Here is a 22394-nt window from a genome sequence, read left to right on the forward strand (position 1 = left end):
CCGAATAGAGACTGATTTTTGGGAAAAAAAATAATTTTAGACCTGCAAATTGTTCAGAAAATGCTTAATGATGTTCTAAGGAAAAAAAATTAACATTCAACATAGATTTAACATAGATTTAAAACAATCATTTTATAGCATCTAAGATAAACTAACATTGAGCCAAAAAAATGAAGATCTATATCTGATTAGATGAAAAATCCTAAATAATCTTCAAATGAAAAGGAAAATGACATAGAAATCTTAAATGTAGTCGAAATCGAGTGACAAAATGGAAGGGAAAATGGAATGAAGGCCAAACGTGTAGATTGGGAGGGAGGATTTGTGACTTTTGAAATGTTGAAGGGATATTACCATAATTTTACATTGTTGGGTAAAAAAACAATATTTTTAAAAAAGTCTAAATTTCAAAACTAAAACTTCAAATAGGTCTTTTTTTTTTTTTTTTTTTTTGTCAATTATCCCTTCTTCTTTAGTTCTAATTTCTGTTCATAAAAGCCAACTTGTTTTAGAAATCACGTAAAAATTAAATAAATTGAAATTAATAATTCGCACAGATAGATTCGGAATGTTGGTTTCGGGTTCTCTCTTATTTAAATCTTCAGAATCTGCTTAAAGAAGGCCTCTTTTTTCAACACTAGCCGTTGCATCCTTCTTTTTCCCCCCTCATCTTCTTCCTCTTGGCTCTTTACCTCATCCTCATAGTCATGGCGACCTCTGTGGATTCTCCTTCTCCTTCACATCCCAACCAGGTTCTTCTTCTCTTTCTCTGTTTCCACTTAACAACTGGAGTGGACTCATGTGCTCTGTTTTTGGGTCTTATTCATTTTCAGCTGATTTCTTTCAGGGATCCACCAGCTTCATGGCTTCGCCGTCTTTGTCCAGTCCCGCTTCTGATAAGCGTTTCTGGAGCTCCCTTCGAGGTCGAGTCGACTCGCTTCTTCAGGAACGAATTGCCAAATCTTCAAATATGGATCCTTCCATGCCCGACCAATTCGCAGTGAGTGCCTTTTCTCTTTGAGCTATAACTTCTTTTACCAACTGAAATAAAATTGGTGGGTTTTGTTATAATTGTTAGGGCAAATCGGAAAGGGCAAAGAGATTGAAGGAAGATTCCCTGCTTTTGCTTAGAGGTTTTGACTCTGTTGGCTGTACTCTGTCTCAGCTTTCCAACAATTTGGATAACGCCTTGCAGGTGCCACTTTTCTCCGTGTTCTATATAGAAAATTTGCATTTTCAAATTCAATAAACCAGATTTTTGTTAAATGCTGCTATTGAAATGAAACCCACAAACAAAGATTTGATTTTGAGGTCTGATTCAGGGTGCTAGGGATCTGGTCAAAGCACCAACCTTGATGGAGATCTTTCAAAACAACCTCAGAAACTCAGAGGTTGAGGAAGATGATTCCAAAAGGAAAGAGCATGAGTTGGTGGAGCCAAAGCAAGCAACAAAGAGAAAATTTGATGACAGTCATTGTTCAGAAGAGTCGGAGGTTAATTTAGAGAAAGAAAACCAGGAAAACCCTAAAGACAAGCTTAAAAAGGCCAAGAATGTTGGTTCTCTAATTCTCTGATCCTTTCATCTATCTTTGAATATATATGTGTGTGTATATATCAGCAGCTAAGATAACCAACTTTTTATGTAATATTAACATTTTGGCCTGTGTTTCTCCAGCTTGCAGTTGCAATGGCAACAAAATCAGCATCTCTAGCAAAAGAATTAAAATCATTAAAATCCAACTTATGTTTTATGCAAGAGCGATGTGCCATACTTGAGGAAGAGAATAGGAGACTTCGAGACGGATTTTCCAGAGGGGTCAGACCAGAAGAAGATGATCTGGTTAGACTTCAAATGGAGGCACTACTTGCTGAGAAATCCAGATTAGCAAATGAAAATGCAAACTTGACAAGGGAAAATCAATGCCTTCATCAGCTTGTGGAGTATCACCAGCTCACATCCCAAGATCTTTCTTTATCATATGAGGAAGTCATCCAAGGTATGTGCTTGGACTTCTCGTCACCACCACCAGCCATTGCTGAGGGAGATGAAGAAGAACAAGAACAAAGTGATTGTATTCACAAAGAAATCACTAGAACACCTAGAGCTGATCTTTTTAGCTTTTCTACCTCTCTTGATGAGCTCCACCAAGAAGAGTAGAGGTCATTTTGGACCAGAAGATGCAGTTTCGCTCTTCGGTTGATCTCATTTACTTTCCTGTAACCTTGATCTTCACTGCATTTGTTCAGAAATAAATCTACGGTGCACACTATGACTATCTAATCTCTACTTTGTCGAAGCAGCTTCAAGTATTTCTTGACTTTTGTAATGGTATGATATGACAATAATCTTTCTACCCATGCTACAAGCTTTCTGACATTTGCGTAACTCAGGTATGGTATATCATATATGTTTTTTACACGAGGGGCAAATCAAGTCAGTCTGAGCTGAGCCAAGAGTTTACTTTCGAAGTAGCGTTGATTTGTTGTTTGATATTAGATTATTGTGTTGAAGAAATTGGCACAAAAAGAAAGAGAAAATTTTATTACGAAAGTACAAATATGGACATTTTTTAGAGAGCATGTTCTACTCTCTCAATATTCAACTTGTAACGATCCAAATTTCTATGTTACTTCTAGGATGCTACTATATACATGCATAGGCTTGAGAATAAATTTCTCAAAGAAAAATTTAATAAAATAAATAAATCTTTTATTTCTTTAAGTAAAATTCAAACACTAAAATCCTGAAAACACTGTTCGAGGTACCCGTGACTTGAATTTAGAATAAACAGCAATTAAACAAATCAACAAATTAATAAATGAAATAATCATGGATTTTAAAATGCTAGACTCCTAAATCAGACCCTATCAAACGAAACCTAAGTGCGATAACATGTCCAAATGGTTGGGTCATGGTTGAGTCACGGATCCCTCTTGTGATTCGTCAGTCTATCTTTACCTCTACCTGAAAAACATGAAAGGAAAATGATGAGTATATAAATATACATAGTAAGCGACCCATTGCTAGGCCCACTAAGTGCACTATTATTAGACTCCCTATCGGGGTTAGGTGCACGTTATGCATCGTAGGCATAGGCATAGGCATAAGCATAAGGGGTGAACCTGAAGGTACACTTTCATAAGTAGTGACCACGGAGGGCACAGTCATAAGCATAAATGGTAACTAATAGCAACGGTCAGTCCAACATATAGGCATAGTCTTAGTTCATGCTTAAAAGATTTCAAAATAGTCTCCAAATTCATCCATCAATCAGACGTAGCATAGCAAACATTCGCATAAGACATATTTTCCACCACGTAAACATGGGTCTCCACAACACTCTCAACAGCCAACTATAATAAGTCATAGAAATTGAACCCATCAACACATAATCATGTTTTCGGTGCAAACACAATCTCAAATCAACTTGGGTTTGGAGGCAAACCAGTAGTACATTACTTACCACAAATTTAGGTCGAGCAAAAAAGGGCAATCCAAAGACCATTTTATTCTGAGTAAGAACCTTGAATTAATCCTTAAAATTAGCCAATTTTAAATTTCAAAATTAGCACCTAACTTAAATCACCATAACTAATCTCAAAACCTCCAATTAACCTACCCAAATCTCACTCGAAAAGATCCCGAACCTGCTGGACAATGCACTGATTTTCCCTTCACGACCTCGAATCTACATCCAAACATAAAAGATCAATGGACTTATAGCCCAAACTTTAATGGGTTTCCAAGAACACCCAAAAACACCAAAAACTTACCAAAACTCCAAGTTTCTGGTAGAACGAAAAAGGCCGGCGAAGCACGGCAGACGGCGCAGCCGAAACTGACCGGTGGCTAGACTGGCATGGGCTCGACGACGCAGACGTTGATGGTCGGTGTGGGCTTGACGACGTGAACGGCCTTTGTGGGTAGCGGTACGAGCGGCACGACGACCTTCGCGGGTAGTGGCGCGGGTGGTGACGAGGAGGTTGGGCCGTCTGTGGGTGGCTTCACGCGGCTGGAAGAGGAAGAGATTTGGGGGAGGGGGAGAGTCTGGCCGCACGTGAAGAAGAAGAAGAAATTCTCTCACTTTTTTCTTCTTTTTTGCACGTAATACGAGGATATAATGGCTCATATTTATACACTTTCCCCCTCCCTTAAATCCTAATTCCCAAAATAACAAAAAACAAACAATATTTTATATTCTTCTATTTAAACTTCCAAAACCAAAATTAAATCCCAAATAATTAAACAAAAATTACCAAAATTTAGAGCATTACATTCTTCCCTAAAAAACTTTCATCCTCGAAAGTTCTAATCTTGAACAAGCTCTGAGTATTGTGCTCTCACCCCATCTTCTCGCTCCAATATTGTTTCATCGAGTTGGTGATTCTGCCATAGAGCCTTCATCAGTAGCACCTCCCTGTTGCGCAAAACTTTCACTTCCCTTGCAAAAATCTGTATAGGCTTCTCTTCATAACTTAAGTTCTCGTTCAAATGTAAGGGTTCAAAGTCCACCACGTGGGACAAATCTGTCACATACCTCCTCAACATGGACATGAAATATATTATGGGCCATAGAGAGAGACGGTGGCAAGGCCAAACGATAAGCCATAGGGCCAACTCACTCCAAGATCTCGAATGGCCCTATAAAACACGAACTTAGTCTCCCCTTCCTTTCAAACTTCATAATACCTTTCATAGGTGATACTTTCAGGAACACTTTATCACCGGCCTCAAAATCAAGATCTTTGAACCTAACATCGGCGTAACTCTTCTGTCTGCTGTGCACCGTTAGCATTCGGGCCCTAATCTTATGCATGGCTTCATTTTTCATCTCTACTAGCTTAGTTCTCACCAACTTTCTCTCACCAACCTCAGCTCAGCAAACAGGAGACCTACAACCTTTTTCGTGCAAAGCTTCAGATGGCGACATGCCAATGGTAGCTTGATAACTGTTATTATATGCGAACTCCACCAAATACAATCCCAACTCCCTGAAAACTCCAACGCACAAGTGCGCAACATATCCTCCAACGTCTGATTTAAGCACTTTATTTGTCTATCAGTCTAAGGGTGGAAGGGTGTACTGAAATTTAACCAAGTTCTTAATGTTATCTGAAGGCTTTTCCAAAAACTGGATATAAAACGAGGGTTTCTATTGGATACAATCAACACTGGCACACCAGCAATCTTACTATCTCTTTCATGTACAACTGAGCCCACTTATTCATGGAATACGTGGGTTTCCCTGGAATGAAATGTGCCACCTTAGTGAGCATGTCCACTATAATCCATATCACTGAAGAGCCTTTTGTTGTCCTGGGAAAACCTATAATGAAGTCCATGGACACGCTCTCTCACTTCCATTTTGGCACATTCAATGGTTATAGTAAGCCCGCTGGCTTCTACCTTAGGGCCTTCACCTGTTGACAGACTAAACATTTGCTGACATAATCAACTATCTCCCTTTTCATATCGAACCACCAGTAATACCGCTTCAAATCTTGATACATCTTGGTATTGCCCGAATGTATCAAGAATGGGGAGCTATGAGCTTCTGCCAACAATTCGCCCTTAAAGCCACTATCTGTAGGTATGCATAACCATCCCTGGTACAGAAGACCTCGGTCCACAGATACCGAAAATTCACTGACTTGGCCTAACTCCATCTGATGAAATTTTTAAACAAGGTACAAATCACCCTACTGTGCATTAATGAGCCTCAACTAGGCTAGCTGTGAGGTGACTTCCCCCACTGCCACTACGATTTATGCCCCCTCTAGATCATTACACGACTCAACCTGCTTAGTGATCAAGGCCGCTGAATGAGCTGCCTTTCTGTTGAGAGCATCGGCCACCACATTCACCTTGCCTGGGTGGTAAAGAACTCATAATTGTAATCCTTTACTAACTCGAGCCACCTGCAATCTCATGTTTAACTCTTTTGGGGAGAAGAAGTATTTCAAACTCTTATAGCCAATGAAAATCTAGATCTTCTTCGTATAAAAAGTGCCTCCAGATCTTCAGGGCAAAAACCACCATTACCAGTTCCAAGTCATGAGTAGGATAGTTTCACTCATGGTTCTTCAACTTGCGAGAGGCATAGGCAACCACTTTACCGTGTTGCAAAAGCATGCAACCCAAACCCTTTTTAGAAGCATCACTATAGACCATAAAACTTCTAGAGCCATCAGGTACTATAAGAATCGGTGAGAAAACTAGCTTCTGCTTGAGGTTCTGGAAATTTTCTTCACAAGCTTTGCTCCAAACAAACAAAGCTTCCTTCTTGGTTAACTGGGTCAATGGGGTGGCTATGGTAGAGAAATTCTCTACAAACCTACAATAATATCCAGCCAACCCCAGGAAACTGCGCACCTCGCCGACTGTCATGGGATGGGGCCAATTCGTTACGACCTCAATTTTTGTGGGGTCCGCAGAAACCCCATCCTTCGACACCACGTGCCTAAGAAAGGACACCTAACATAGTCAGAATTCACACCTTGAAAATTTTGCATACAGCTTATTATCCCTCAGAGTTTCTAGGACTTTCCGAAGATGCTCCTCACGTTCCGCCTCTATTTGGAATAGATCAAGATATCATCAATGAGAACAATTACAAAGGTGTCAAGGAAATCCCTAAACACTTTGTTCATCAAGTCCATGAACACCGCTGAAGCATTGGTCAAGCCAACCGACATTACAATGAACTCGTAATGTCCGTATCTAGATCGAAATGCAGTCTTAGGGATATCTCTATCCTTTATCCTCAATTAATGATAACTCAATCGTAGGTCAATCTTGGAGAATACGGTAGCTCCCTGTAACTGATCAAATAGATCATCAATTCTGGGGAACAGATACTTATTCTTGATGGTTACTCTCTTTAACTCCCTATAGTCTATGCATAAGCTTAAGTATCCATCCTTTTTCTTCAGAAACAATACTAACGCACCCCATGGTAACACACTCGGGCATATGAAACCCTTGTCCAGTAGCTCTTGCAACTAGATCTTCAGTTCTTTTAGTTTTGCTAGAGCCATTCTATAAGAAGCCTTAAAGATTGGGGTAGTTCCCTGTTCCAACTCAATGGCAAAATCTATTTCCCTGTAGGGTGGCAACCCTGGAAGATCTTCTGGAAAAACATCCAGGTTCTCCCTCACCACTAGCTTAGACGACAAGGTAACATCTGTTGGGGTTGATGCCCTAAATCTCGTAGGATCCTATAGTTTGTAATTGTATTGTACAAATATTTTATTTATATAATAAAATATGTGATGTTTTATTTCAACATTAGTTACCTTAACCACAAATCAATAAACTAACATCCAAGATTATCTTGTATCTTAAACATGTATGTAGAGATATACAGGTGGATCATGTTTAAGTGATAACCTAAATGGTCTATAGTAGATGGATAAGGTTGGATACCTTATCCTGGTGACACTACGAGTGTATTGTTGTGTATATGTTACAATTACTGTGAAGTGCTACAAATGATCTGATCCTGATCATTCATATGGAGATATGTAAGCGAGGATATTCTATATAAAGGAGTTTGTATAAGACCGGACCACGAAATGTTTAGTCTCATTATAATGTCATTCATAATAAAGACTTTCATTTCTCTAGGATGACCATAGGTAAGATTACCTGAATCCTGAGTGAGTTTGAACTCCTGCCTATGAAGGCGATCCTTTGTTTTGTATGGGTGAGAATGGCCAGATCGTCGACTTAACAAGTCTACCATTTTGGAGATTCGTCTAATTGAGGAGTTGGGAACACAGTTACACAAAAAGGAATTCACTTCTTCCCCAATGTCAGGACAAATAGATAAATTGTTCTCTTAAGAGCTGATTTTGGGCCTTGAACAATGTGGTGCCATACCCTCTTCTGGCCTGTGAGAGGTTTGGTCATAGTTGGACTATGATTTATTATTCATTAGAGGAATTAGTGGTACTTAAGGAGTTAAATGTAACTATAGGGGCAAAACCATACTTTTAGCTTAGCTGTACTTACGAGCATTTTGTGAAGGGTCATCATACTGTTGATTAGTCATATCCAATGGATACATATATATATTTGTAGTGCAAAGAATGCAGTTGTCGGTCTTTAGTGGAGTGTCCGACTGTTAACGGATGGTGAATAATTTAATTAAATGAGTTTAATTTATTATTCATATACCATTGCAAGCTACAAGTCTATGAGGTCCCCTTTATAGCTCAATGGAATTTAACAAGAATCAACTTTTGGATTAATTTGAATTGTTCCAATTAATTAAGAGAATTAATTATATGTGATATAATTAATTTAATCTAATTATATATGATATAATTACTATAATGTATTTTGATACATTATAATATAAAGTTTATTTGAAAGGAAATAAATATTTGAATATGATTCAAATATTAATTATATGAATTTGATTCACATAATTAAATTTAATATAAATGAGATTTATATTAAACATCATTTTTGAGAGAAAAGAAACTATAGGTTATGTGTGATATTTGATATAACATAGAGTTTAATATATATATTATATGATAAGGTAATTATAATATAAATATATATATTAAATTGATTTATGAAAATAAATAATTTTATTTTATTTTATTTTAAAAATCATTTTGGGAGGGAATTGTAACTCTCTCCCCTTCTTTTCTCTAAAAAACGTGCTAGTGGGCAGAGGAGAAGTGTTCTTCTTCCTAGTGTGTTTTTTTACAAGGTGGTGATACACTAAAAGTTCATTGAGATTTTTGAAATCTCATATTTTCCTCTCATCTCTCTAAAAATCCCTATCTTCCAAAATAGCCAAAGTCCACAAAACTCCTAAATTCTCATCCAGAGAATATAGAGGTAACCATTCATGGTGGTGTCCTCGTTGACGGTTAGAAGGTTCGCGATTGTTCATGACAAGATTTGGAGAAGGAATCTCGTGAAGAAGAATTCTTCAAGGATAAGGTTTCTTAAATCCTTCTTCTTTTATATGATCTCTATTTTAAAGTATGTTGCAATTATCTTTTAAATGCATAATCTGTATGTATTTGCTGTAAAATTTATGTTCTATAAATTTTGGGTATTTGGTCCGATCTCATACTTCCACTCAAGGACCTTCAATGGTTCCTTCAATTGGTATCAGAGCTAGGTTTCTGGCCCAATTTTTCCAAAATTTTGAATTAATTTTATAGTGTTCTAGTGGAATTTTGCATTTTGTTCTAGTGGAATTTTGCATTTTGTTATTCATGTGATGAATGCTCTGTGGAATGTATTATTTTTCGATTATTGGATGTTTTTGGGACTGGACTGTTAGATTTATCGCTTTCCTTTTACAAATTAGCTTGTAAGGGCCCATGTTTTTGGGCGTTTAAATGCGATCTATTCTGTATTTAAAGTTTGGTCGTTCATGTGGTTGTTGGTGTGTTTTTCGGAGAAAACAATGTCCACTTTGGAAGAACAAGAAATTATGTTCGTTCATTGCTAGGCGATGCCTGCTATGTGATGGCAATTGGCATAAGTAGCTATGCGATAGTACTATGCAATTGTGGCTATGCGATTGTGGCTATGCGATAGCCCTATATGATCGTGGCTATGCGATAACACTATGCAATCATGGCTATATGATAGCTTTTTTGTTATCGTTGCTATGTGATGGATGTGGGCGATCACTGCTGAGCAATTCGGGTTGAGCGATTCAAGACCCGGTTCACTTGTTTCGAACCGTATGGCTATTAATTTATATTAGTCTTTTTTTTTTGTCCAATCTCAGTCCATTAATTGCCTTTAAATTATGCATGTGATGTATGATTATTTTATTATTATATGTCATATTGTATGCCATATAGTATAAAATCCCACCATAGGTTATGCATTTAATTTCATGCATCATTTATATTATAATTGTTATAACATATGTTTAGATGCATGTTTTAATTTTATAGCATACTCATGCATCATATAATATAATTGTTACAATATATGCATGCATGCATTAATAACATATACACACATCATTTATATTATAAGAGTTATAATATATAATATAAATGTATGTTAAATTATATTATTAATATTTCATTACTTTAGTATATAATTGTTATTTATGTTAGTAATGAAATGAAATTGCATGAAGCATGTCACCACTTTAGGGTAATTTATAATTGTTATAAAACTATCTAAGTATGCTTTACATGCAATGAATGGTTTTAATTTATTTCATTTGCTTATAATTGTTATAACAAAATGAAATTAGAAATTAAAATCAATAATTCAGATTTGCATGCAAACCTTAGGTTAAATCACCTTTTAAAATTGTTTTAAAACATGATTTAGATAGACCTAAGATCATATTTCAAATGAGATTAGAAATATAAGTTTAATCTTTTAATCGGTTTAATAGGATTAAATTGATTCTTAAAAAAATATTAACTATGTAACAAACGTATCTATAAAGGACCTTTTGTCTAAAGCGAGTCTGTCTAGGCTGGGGTATTTAAGTTGACGGAAATGTAACACCCCTATCTGGGAACTTACCTGGAAAAGTGGATTAGATAGATTTGTTACATGCATGCAAGTTTGATTAAAATTTGTTCAAGAGTTTAACAAACCTTAATCAAAATTATTTAACTATCTAAAGGCAAGTATTGTTTTTGGGTAAATCAAACAATCACTTAGTTAAAATTAGTAGTCGGATTTTCCTAAATTAATTAACTCTAGGTAAAACGGTCTGGGAGGAAAAATTGGGTATATGATACTTCATTTTTATCCTCTTCACGTTTCTCCCTTAAAAGTTCACATTGTGAGATCTATACTCGACCTCGAGGCACCTTGAGTGTCCCCCTACAGATGACATTTGTATAGGTCAATATCAAGGTGAATAGAGAGAGTGTTTATAGTAAGTGGCAACGGGACATGTGACAATATATCCCTCGATCTCTCTCATTAGTTTGAAGTAAAGTTTCGTACATGGCCTCGTGCCATGTTTGGTGCAAAGTAAGTGTAGTTAGTTCTATCTAACCCAAACAAATGAAATTTATAAGGCTCTAACTACAACTAAAAACTATCAAGTAGTAATAGTGGAGTAAGAGGCCAAGAGACCTCTATTAATTGGCCAAAAATAAACTTTAAATTAAAAAGATAGCAATTTATATCACAAACTTACTATTTTTTTTTTTAGAGTAAAGAATTGATAGAAAAAGATTCTTGGGAAATCTTGTTACTAGGTTTAGTGCTATCATTGTTCTTGAACAACTACTTGAAAACCCAACATCCTATAATCTGATAAGGAAAAATCCTTAAAGACCCATATAGCCAATTAACATGAATCATATCAGTTCGTCTGAATCTAGTAAAAAAAACACTTCCATATAGCATTTATCATGTTTTTTTCTTAAATTGCTTTAAAGACAAAGGTTATCATGATTATGATATTCAAGAAACGCACTAGAGTAAATTTCAAGAATGATTGTATGAATGTTCTAAATTAAGAAATTCAAGAGTTAAATTCGGAAAAGTCCTAATTAACACAAGGAAACTGGATTTTTGTAACCTATCTCACCATTATGCAATAGTACCAAGCAAAAATTACATACAAGAATTCAATGAAATCAAAGCGTCAATTATCCTCCATTAATTTCAATTCAAATTCAACCCAAGAACATTCAAGAATGCAAAAAATTCAAGAAAATATACAAAAGAACTCAAGAAATTAAACATAGACTTAAGATTTCTCAAGAAATATAATTACCTAACAATAAAATTGAGAAGTCTTGAAAGAAATTCTGGAATAATTGATGTAATCCATGAATAATTTCACAAAGAAGACTTGTGATATTGCAAGAAATCTCTCAATACAAGAACAAATTCGTAGAATTTTTCTAATTTTGATCTTAGACTCTCTCTATCAACAAATCTGAATTTTTCTTGTTCTCCTCTCTCTGTTGAAAATCTGGAAAATGAACAATTTGTATCAGATGACGGTCATATCGTTGTGACCCTACAAATCGAGGAGTCCGACGTTGGCTTGCGTAAGCGCACGTGCGCACGTTTTTATTTTTTTGTCAACTTCCGAAGCGTTGTGAAGCTGCCCTTTTTTTGCAGCAAATGGGTGCATTCTGTCCTTCAGCGTTGAGCTAGCGTCAGGCTTAGTTATGGAGGGAGAGTTGCGATGCTTCGAGTATTGTTGAAGCTTGTTGATTTGCTTCTTTCAAGGGGCAAAGTGGTAATTTATCATGGTTCTTCTTCTAAAGTGATTCTTTTGGTGTAGTTTAGCTCGATTTAGCTCCAAATTCTTTGAAATAATTCCATTTATGTCGGGATTGGAATTTACCTATAAAAATAAACATTTTAAGTAAAGAATTGGAGTATAATTGAGGGAATTAACATACAAAACATAGCACTTTTAAGACTTATCAAAATACCCCCAACTTAGCTCTTGGTCGTCCGGAACAAGTTAAATTAGAAGTATACATTCATTCAAGCAAATATGAATTGTTTTATTGTTTATTCAAAGTTTCATTCACTTTAATTCATTCAATCACTCAAATGGTTTATTCATTCAATTGATCCACACAAAGTTTGATTCTCATCTCTTTTCTCAACAATCAAGGAAGTAAGGATACAAGCAAGCATTTAGAAATTTAAAGTTTTGCTAACAAAAGGTTGAAGCTTATTTTCGAAGAGAAAAGGTCTATTACTTGCAAAGTTATAAAAGAAAAGATTACTAAGTATTAGATTATTTAAAGGCCAAAACTAGTAGAAAAGTGACATCCAACTCTCAATTCCTCTTTGCCCTACACTGGCCCGGTTATCGGTTTAAGATATACCAAGGAGAGAAGCAATTCTAAGACAAGGTGCCGTTTTAAGACTTACGCACACAAAATGTACTTGCCATTTATTTTACCTAGAGGTATAGCTTTCACACTTACATCATCGGGAACCTATCGTTCTTTTCTCGTGGGCCTAACAGAAACACGATGAATGTAGCTCTTTTCACCTCTATCCATGCACTCACACACACGTTAGTGAAAGTTATGCTAATTTCTTGTTACGTTAATTCTGCAAATTTGCTTTATTTTTTTATGCTAGCAACTTTTTTTTATTACACTAGGCCTTTTTTATTCCTCTTTGTCTAGACTTACTACTCTAACAAGATGATTGTTCTTAGACCAAAGGTTGTCCTTGTTGGGGATGATGCCCTAAACTCTCATTGGGTCCTGTAGTTTGTAAACGCAATATTGAACAAACGCTTGTGATGTAATAATATACGATATTTTTCTTCATTATTGTCTATGGAACATTTGATGTTTTAATTTCTTTACCACAAACCAATAAACTAAGATCCTTGGTTGTCGTTGTAACTTAAGCATGTATGTAAAGACATACAGGTGAATCATGCCTTAAGTGATAACCAAAATGGTCTGTAGTATATGGATATAGGAGGGAAATCTTATCCTGGTAACGCTACGAATGTGGCCCGCTTTGTAGAATAATTACAAGGTTGACTTGTTACAAATGATCTGATCCTAATCATTCATGTGGAGACATGCAAGCAGGGGCATCCTATACAAAGGAGTTTGTATAAGACCAGATCACGAAGTATTTTAGTCTCGTTATATAACGTCGTTCATGACAGAGATAACCATAGGTAATATAACCTCAATCCTGAGTAAGTTGGGAACTCCTACCTTTGAAGGTGGTCCTTTAATTTGCATGGGTGCGAGTGGCCAGATCGTCGACTCAAACTTACCACTTTGGGGGTTCGTCTGATTTGGGAGCTGGGAACTCAGCTACACAAGATGGAATTCATTCCTTCCCCGAAGCAGAAGTAAGTAGATAGATTTCTCCCTTAAGGGCTAATTCTAGGACTTGAATGATGTGACGCCACACACCTTTTCATTGTCCGAGAGGTGTCCACACATAGTAGGACTATGTTGTATTGTTCATTAGAGGGATCAGGGGTACTTAAGAAGTTAGATTTAACTACAGGGGCAAAATGGTAAATTGGCCCAGTTGTACTTACGAGCATCTGTGAAGAGTTATCATACTGTTGATTGGTTATATCTGATAGAGACAGAAATATATCTATGGTGAAAAGAGTGCAGCTGTCGGTCTTTAGTGGAATGCCTAGCAGTTAACAGATGGTGGATCTCGTGGCTAAAGAGTTTAGTCAGTTATTCACGTACCGTTGGAGCTTCGAGCCATAGGTCTATAAGGTCCCCTTAGTAACTCAATGGATTCAAGTTAATAATCTGTTTTTGGGTCAGTTTGAAATGTTCAAATTGACAAGATGGGGTTTGATTAGATATGATATAATTAAACGGGTCAATTATATATGATATAGTTGAGATGATGTATGAGATACATTCACTGGAGGAAAAGGATATAATATGATTTATATCTAGTGAAGGAGAAAATGACTATGGTTCATTTGTTGCATATGATGTGATATTAAACCATAGGTTATAAATATAATATGATTATATTTATTTTTAATTAAACAATTATGGGATAATTGTTGTCGATTTTTTCTCCGTAATCGAATGAGTTAGTAGGAGGTTGCGTTCAGTTTTTGTAACTGAAGGATAAAATGAAAATAGTTTTCATTTTGCAAGAGATTAGATATTCACTTCCCGATTCGTACACTGCCCAACACCTAGCAAACTGAGAGCATACACGACAGCTCAAAGTTTACTAAACGATCGTGTACACGCGCGCATTTCCTAAACGATCACATAAAATTACCTAAATGATCGTCTAGCTTTTTCTAAGCGATCGCACGTTCGAGCGTTTTATTAAACGATCGTCTATACGATCAGCCTCTGTTTACTACACAATCGTGTACCTCTACCTAAACGATCAAACATCCATCTATGCGATAGACTTCCGATATCTCCCACTTGCTTGTCGTGGTAAACGATTGTTCCTTCCTCCTTCCCTCTACCAAATCAAACAGAGCCCACACCTCCTAGATTCTCATCTGAGAATACCGAGGTTTTCGAGTGGTTGTGTCCTCCATTGTTGCCTTGTCCGTGAGAAGTCCGTTCATGGGTAGACGACAACGAGATTTGGTGGACGATAGGCTTGACAATCCCAGCGACAGCGAGATTGGCTAGAGTGATAAGAGCGAGATTGAAAGGAGAAGAAGAGTTCTTCAACTGGTACGTATCTTATTCCTTTGTTTTTTAAAGTTCAAAGCATGCCGTAATTTGTTTTTAAATGCATAACTAGTTTTTTTAATTGTGAATTCGGTATTTCTGTCACAATGAGTTTGGAACGATCTTGATTTCGCTTAGAGGTACTCTTTGATAAGAGTTCCTTCAGTCCTATCAGGGTAACAAAGAAAATTGAGTAGATATGACATTTCTAGAAGTCTTAAGATTCTAAATAAATCCAAAAAGGTTGCTCGAAAGGTTATTCAATCCTTATCATCGATGACCTACGTTTTATCCTTATGAAAAACTGTCCTCTCATTCCAGCTTTCAATGCTACTCAAAATGTTCGAGAAGCATACAAGCGATGAACACAGGCAAACGAGAAGGCCCAAGCATATATCTTGGAAAGCCTTTCCGAAGTCTTGGCCAATAAGCATGAGCCCATACTCACAGCTCGTGAGATTATGAAGTCCCTGAGGGGAATGTCCGGACAACCGTTCGCACAGCTCAGGCATGACGCTCTCAAACACATTTTCAATGTCTGTATGCAAAAAGGGACATCTGTTTGAGAACATGTTTTCAACATGATGGTTCACTTCAATGTGGCGGAGATGAGTGGATCCGTCATTAATGAAGTCATTTAGATAAGCTTCATTCTGGAATCTTTTCCTGGAAGTTTTCTGCAGTTTCATGGCAATACTGTTATGAACAAGATTGACTACAACCTGACCACCTTGCTCAACGAACTATAGATTTTTCAGTCCTTGATGAAACCAAGGGATAGAAGGGTGAAGCAAATGTTGCTCCATCCTTTAAAAAGTTCCACAGAGGTTCGACCTTTGGAACAACGTTTGTACCTTCTTCCTCCGACAGCAAAAAGTGAAAGAAGAAGAAAGGTGGAAAGGGGAAAGCTAACCCACTAGCTGCTGCCCAAAAGGGTAAGAAAGCCAAGGTTGCAAAGGGAATTTATTTCCATTGCAACTAGAAGGAACATTGGAAGAGGAACTGTCTCAAATACTTGGCGAAAAAGAAGAAGGCCAAGCAAGGTAAATATGACCTGCTTGTTTTGGAAACCTGTTTAGTGGAGAATGATGAATTGGACTGGATAATTGATTCAGGCGCCACTAACCACGTTTGTTCTTTATTTCAGAGAATTAGTTCCTGGCGAAAACTGAAAGCTGAGAAGATGACGATGCGAGTTGAAACTGGGCACGTCGTCTCAGCCGTGGTAATAGGAGGTCTCCAGTTAACTTTACATAATAGATATATTTTGCTAGAAAATATATATGTGGTTCCTAGTTTGAAGAGGAACTTAATTTTTGTAAAGTGTTTATTAGAACAAAATTATTGTATAAATTTCTCTGTAAATAAATTGTTTATTTCAAAGAATGGTGTGAATATTTTTTTTGCTGAACTGGAAAATAATCTTTATGTGTTAAGATCGTTAGCAACTAAAGCTCTCCATAACACTTAAATGTTTAAAACTACGTTAACTCAAAATAAAAGACTTAGAATTTCTCCCAAAGAAAATGTCCAACTTTAGCACCTCAGATTAGGACACATCAATCTCAATAGGATTGAGAGGTTGGTGAAGAATGGACTTCTAAGCGAGTTAGAAGAAAATTCTTTACCTATGTGCGAGTCATGCCTTGAAGACAAAATGACTAAAAGACCTTTTACTAGAAAAGGTTACAGGGCCAAAAAACCTCTAAACCTGGTATATTCAGATCTCTATGGTCCGATGAATATCAAAAGCAAAGGGAGGTTTTGGATATTTCATCACTTTTACTGATGATTATTCAAGATATGGGTATGTTTATTTGATGTAAGTTTGAATATTTTGAAAAGTTCAAAAAATTTAAGGCTGAAGTTGAAAATATAGTAAATAGAACAATTAAACATTTTGATCTGATCGAGCTGAAGAGTTTTTGGATCTAACATTCAAGAATTCTTTAATAGAGTATAGAATTATAGCCCAACTCTCAGCGCCTGGTACAGCTCATTAGAATGGTGTATCAGAAAGGAGAAATCGAACCCTGTTGGACATGGTTCGGTCTATGATGAGTTATGTTTCCTTACCTGATTCATTTTGGGGTTTTGCAGTACAGATTGCAATGTATATTTTTAACTGTGTTCCATTCAAAAGTGTTGAGAACACCTTTGGAATTATGGAATGGTCGTAAAGCTAGTTTACGTCATTTTAGAATCTGAGGTTCGCCAGCACATGTTCTTGAGGCAAATCCTAAGAAACTGGATCCTCATTCAAAACTATGCCTATTTGTAGGCTACCTCAAAGGAACAAAAGGTGCTTACATCTTTGAACCTAAGGAAAATAAAGTGTTTGTATCAACTAACACTACTTTTCTGGAAGAATACCACATCAGGAAGCATAAACCTTGCAGTAAGGTTGTGTTGAATGAACTTTTCAAGGAATCTACTTAACCTTCAACAAGAGTTGTTGAAGATCCCAACACCTCAATAAGAGTTGTTAAAGTTGGATCATCTAGTATGTCAAATCCACCTCAAGTGTTGAGGAAACCTCGATGCAGTAGGAGGGTTGCGAACCCACCTGTCCGTTACATGGGTTTAACAAAAATCCTAGTTATGGTAGCTAACGAAGATGTTGAGGACCCATTGTCTTACAATAAGGCAATGGAGGATGTTGACAAAGATGAGTGGATCAAAACCATGGATCTCAAAATGGAGTCGACGTACTTCAGTTCGATTTGGGATCTTGTAGATCTACCTGATGGGGTTAAACTTATAAGTTGCAAATGGATCTATAAGAGAAAACAGGGTGCAGATGGGAAGATGCAAACCTTCAAGGCTAGACTAGTGGCAAAGGGTTATACCCATGTTGAAGGAGTCGACTATGAGGAGACTTTCTCCCCTGTTGCCATGCTTAAGTCTATCCGGAGCCTCCTATCCATTGTCTCATACTATGACTATGAGATTTGGCAGATGGATATCAAGACTACCTTTCTGAATGGAAATCTTGAGAATTACATCTACATGGAGCAGCCTGAAGGATTCATAATCCAAGATCAAGAGCAAAAGGTTTACAGGCTTAATCAGTCCATTTATAGACTGAAGCAAGCTTCTCGATCTTGGAACATAAGGTTTGATACAACGATCAAATCTTATGGCTTTGATTAAAATGTTGATGAGCCTTGTGTATACAAGAGAACATCAACAGTTCAGTAGCTTTCTTAGTGTTATATGTAGATGATATCCTACTCATTGGGAATGATGTAGGTCTACTTACTGAAGTTAAGAACTTGCTAGCGACCCAATTTCAAATGAAAGATTTGGGAGATACTCAAATTGTTCTGTGAATTCATGTCTTAAGAGATCGAAAGAACAAAATGAAAGAACTCTTATGATGGGATTTTTTAGCAGAAGCAGATCTTCCCAAACCCAATTTTTACAGAATTACAATGTTAGAGAGGAAGAAAGAATTATGCATTTACATATAAAAATACAACATGCTAGTTACAACAAAAAAAAAAAAAAAAAAAACAAATAGGGTTTAGAAACCCTTACCTTTGAAGACATTCTTGAAACGAAATCCCAAAACTGGAAAGGGCACGACCACAAGATAGCCTTAGTATTCTCAGGTGAGAATCCAGGAGTTTATGGTGCTCTGGTGGATTTGCTGAAAGAAGGAGATTGAATAATCACAGAAATGGAGAAGGGTGGATGTAGAAAAAAACACACATTGTACTATTGTGAATAATCCAGGTAGAAAATGAGTCCCCTCACTCTGGCAACCACCCACTAACATGATATAGAGAGAATTAAGGGGAGGGGGAGGGAAGTTATTTCTCCCCCTCTGATTTAATTAAATTTAAATAAAATAAAATAATTTAATTTTAATAAATTAAAATATATATATATATATATATATATATGTATATATATTTAATAACTAATTTATATACATATATACATAACTATATGTTATATCATATATAACATATAACCTATAGTTTTTAATATTGTTTCATATACAATATAACCTATAGTTTCTTCTCTCTTACAAATGACATTTAATATAAATCACATTTATATTAAATTTAATAATATGAATCCAATTCACATAATTAATATTTGAATCATATTCAAATATTTATTTCCCTTCAAATAAACTTTTGTTGGGTTATATGTCCTAAAACTCATAGTTTGTAAATAGTAAACATATATGAAATTTATTTAGACAAATGTTGTTGAATGAAAATGAATTGATAACTTTAAATCCATTAAACTACGAACCCTTGGCTATTGTAATGAATACTTGGTCGTAGTTTAATGGATTTAAAGTTATCTTGGGTACCTATTTCTGGAGATATTATTGAATACGACCTGCTTTATGATTGTTACAAATGTTGTAAAGTGCCATAGACAATGTGATTAGTTCGTTCATGTAGAGACATGTGTGCGGGAGTGTTTTACACAATGAGATTGTGTAAGACTGACCACGAAATAATCATTGTTACGATTAACACCATTTACTATTAACAATGATTAATTTCACTTCTTGATGACCTAGATGACTTGATTTGAATCCTAAGTTGTCTATGAACTCCTGTTTATTCGGGATTGTCCTTTGATCTGTATAGGTGAGGGTAAACTCAACAACGTTGCTCAATATGCCTCCTATTTCAGGGATAAAACCAGGTAGATAGCTGAAGATATAGAATTTGCAAGTTGGAATTCACTCCTACCCATTTTAGGGGTTGAAAGGTTGTTCCCTTAAGGGCTGATCCTGGGTCTTGAAAAAGGGCCCCATCCTCTCGGCCTAAGAGGGAATCGATTTAGTAATTAAGATCCTAAATCAATTGTTCATTAGAGGGACAGTGGTACTTAACGGGAAAAGATGTAACTCAGGAGTAAAATGGTAATTGACCTAGCTGAGGTTACAAACAGCCTGTGAATGATCAACTTATCGATGATGGTTATATCAAATGGACACATGATATATCTACAGTGAGATGAGTGCAACTACAGGCTATAGTGGACAGTCTTGTTAGTTAACAAATGTTGATTAACTAGGTTAAAGACTTTGACCGGTTGGTCTCGGATCGTTGGAGCTCATGATCTGTAAGTCTATCGGGTCTCCTTGCTAGCTCACTATAGACAAAATTGAAGAACTAGGTGAAGAGAGAATTTGAAATGTTCAAATTCGATCTTTAGAGAAAATTTGTATTTTATATAAGATATAATTTACAATTAAATAATTATTGAATTATTTTGGAGAGTATATTTTATATTAGCATGAAAGTAATTTTTTAAAATTGATTAATGTGATTAATCAAAATTAAGTATCTAATTCATTTTAATATGTGATATTAAATTTATTTATTTAATTAAAAAAAATTTAATTCAATAATTTCTAAAATATGAAAATAGTGTTTCATATTTTGTCAAAAATTTGTTTTATTATAATTTTTTTAATAAAAAATTAGTTAGTGGAAAAATCCAATTGTTGGATTTTCCCACTAACTAAGTGGGTTTTGAAGTGGCTCTTGCTAAGCTTGACACCTATCTTTTGCATGCTAATGAAGTTTGAGGTGGAAGTCATGCAAGAAGGGTTTTTGCATATGTTTTGTTTATAAATAGGTTTTGATTTTCGAAAATTAAAAACTAATGCTTCCTTAATTATTCCACCTTTTATTCTTCCACAAACTCTCTTTGACTCTCCAAATTTAATTAGTGAAATTCCCTATCTTTCACTAATAATTCGGTCCCACAACCATGTTCTTCAACTAGAGAATAGCGATGATTTACCATTGGTGGTGTTGATTGCTCATGGACACGAAGTTCATCGTGGAAACTACAAAGGTTTTATCTCCAACTCTCTTTGCATGCTTTTGATCTTTAGTTAATTATTTGTAATTAGAGCGTGATCCATTGCTTCTGCTGTACATGCTTCTATTTTTCCATCAATTGGTATCAGAGCATGCTTATAACATTGAATTGCATTTGGTGGGTGCTATTCACGTGATGAATGCTTTGTGGACTAAAGTGGATACAGTACGATTTTGGCATTTGTTTTCTCATTAGTTTGTTGATGAAATTTTAATTGCTCACATGTATGAGCTTTAATGTATTGCAAAGTGTTTGTAATTTTTATGGAGTCATTAGAGTCCAATTAGGCCTTCAATTATTCAAAAGAAGTGGTAGAACTCAAGCTGGCTAAGAGAATTGGAAAGGATATGGCTCACAGACCCGGTTCTTGCTCCCAGACCCGACGACCCAACTCGTAGCTTCGGATCCAACCTACTTCATTTCAGCTCCCACGCGCGCTTGCTCCCTCCGCTCGACCCACTTCGTGATCCGCGTGGTCACCCGTTTCAGCCATTGACCAGCTTCAGGTCGTTGATCTGTCTGGTTTTGACTTGTTCGAGTCGATTTGACCGATTCAACCTAGTCTTTTGGAGTTTTTTAAGCCAGTTCGAGTGGTTTTTGGCTAGTTCGAGTTGGTTCAAAACGTTTAAGGCCGGTTCGAGAGAGCTGCTTGCTGAATTATATAATAATTTAGTAATTTGTTTGTTTTAATGCCAAAACCGGTCCACTTTAGTGTTGTTTAAGTATTATGCATGTGATGTATGATATTATTTTTAATATGTGTGCACAAAGTATGTCATATAGTTTTAAAAACCCCACCATAAAATAAGCATGTGGCATGCATTTGTTATATGTTATAAGTGTTATAAGTGTTATAATGTATATAGTATACATGCTTAGATTTTCATAATTTAATATAAATGTTATATTAAAGTATGTTTTTCTTTAAGGAAGCATATTATAGATGAATGTTCTAGGGTTATAATTGTTGCAATTGTTTTATAATTGTTATAAAATAACCTAGACTCTTAAAATCTATAACAAAGATAAATTGCATGCTCACCTAGGGTTAACCAGTGCAATTTATTGATTTTTTAAGAGTTAAAATGGGTCGATTACTTGTAAAACAAGAGTTGTTTACTTACCTGGGAAAATCTAATCTAAGATTGGGGGTACTTAAGTTGACGGTTTACGGAACACCTCCTACCTAGAGATCAAACCTGCGTCCAAGTCAATGACCCTAGTTTTATGAGCATGCGTGAATAATGTAAGGTAATAAAATTGGTTTATCACCTAGACATCATAGATTAATTTCCAGTATAAGAGTTATACTAGGAAAAATTACCTAGACTTAGGTTGTATAAAATTAGTCGATTAATAACCAAGTCCGTACCCAT

General features: G+C 35.9%; 2 protein-coding genes and 1 long non-coding RNA gene across 3 annotated transcripts; 1 reads left to right on the forward strand and 2 right to left on the reverse strand.

Annotated features, from left to right (window-relative positions):
• Positions 1-595: 595 nt before the first annotated feature.
• LOC120077665 (GRIP/coiled-coil protein) lies at positions 596-2281 on the forward strand. Its single transcript, XM_039031619.2, has 5 exons — positions 596-752; positions 848-1000; positions 1079-1195; positions 1323-1553; positions 1676-2281. The coding sequence occupies exons 1-5, from the start codon at positions 708-710 to the stop codon at positions 2156-2158; spliced, it is 1029 nt and encodes a 342-aa protein (XP_038887547.1). The 5' UTR covers positions 596-707; the 3' UTR covers positions 2159-2281.
• Positions 2282-2826: 545 nt separating this feature from the next.
• Positions 2827-4105, reverse strand: LOC120077667 (uncharacterized). The gene is made up of 3 exons (XR_016529613.1): positions 3775-4105; positions 3617-3689; positions 2827-2961 (listed from the first exon to the last, which is right to left on the reverse strand). It is a non-coding gene; the product is annotated as an uncharacterized LOC120077667 (long non-coding RNA).
• Positions 4106-4309: 204 nt separating this feature from the next.
• LOC120077185 (uncharacterized) lies at positions 4310-4832 on the reverse strand. Its single transcript, XM_090313496.1, has 2 exons — positions 4691-4832; positions 4310-4527 (listed from the first exon to the last, which is right to left on the reverse strand). Exons 1-2 carry the CDS (start codon positions 4830-4832, stop codon positions 4310-4312), a joined length of 360 nt encoding a protein of 119 aa, XP_090169622.1.
• Between the last annotated feature and the right edge of the window lie 17562 nt (positions 4833-22394).

This window comes from Benincasa hispida, chromosome 5 (genome assembly GCF_027475165.1).
Source record: "Benincasa hispida cultivar pf3 chromosome 5, pf3_genome.v1.1, whole genome shotgun sequence".
NCBI lineage: Eukaryota > Viridiplantae > Streptophyta > Magnoliopsida > Cucurbitales > Cucurbitaceae > Benincasa > Benincasa hispida.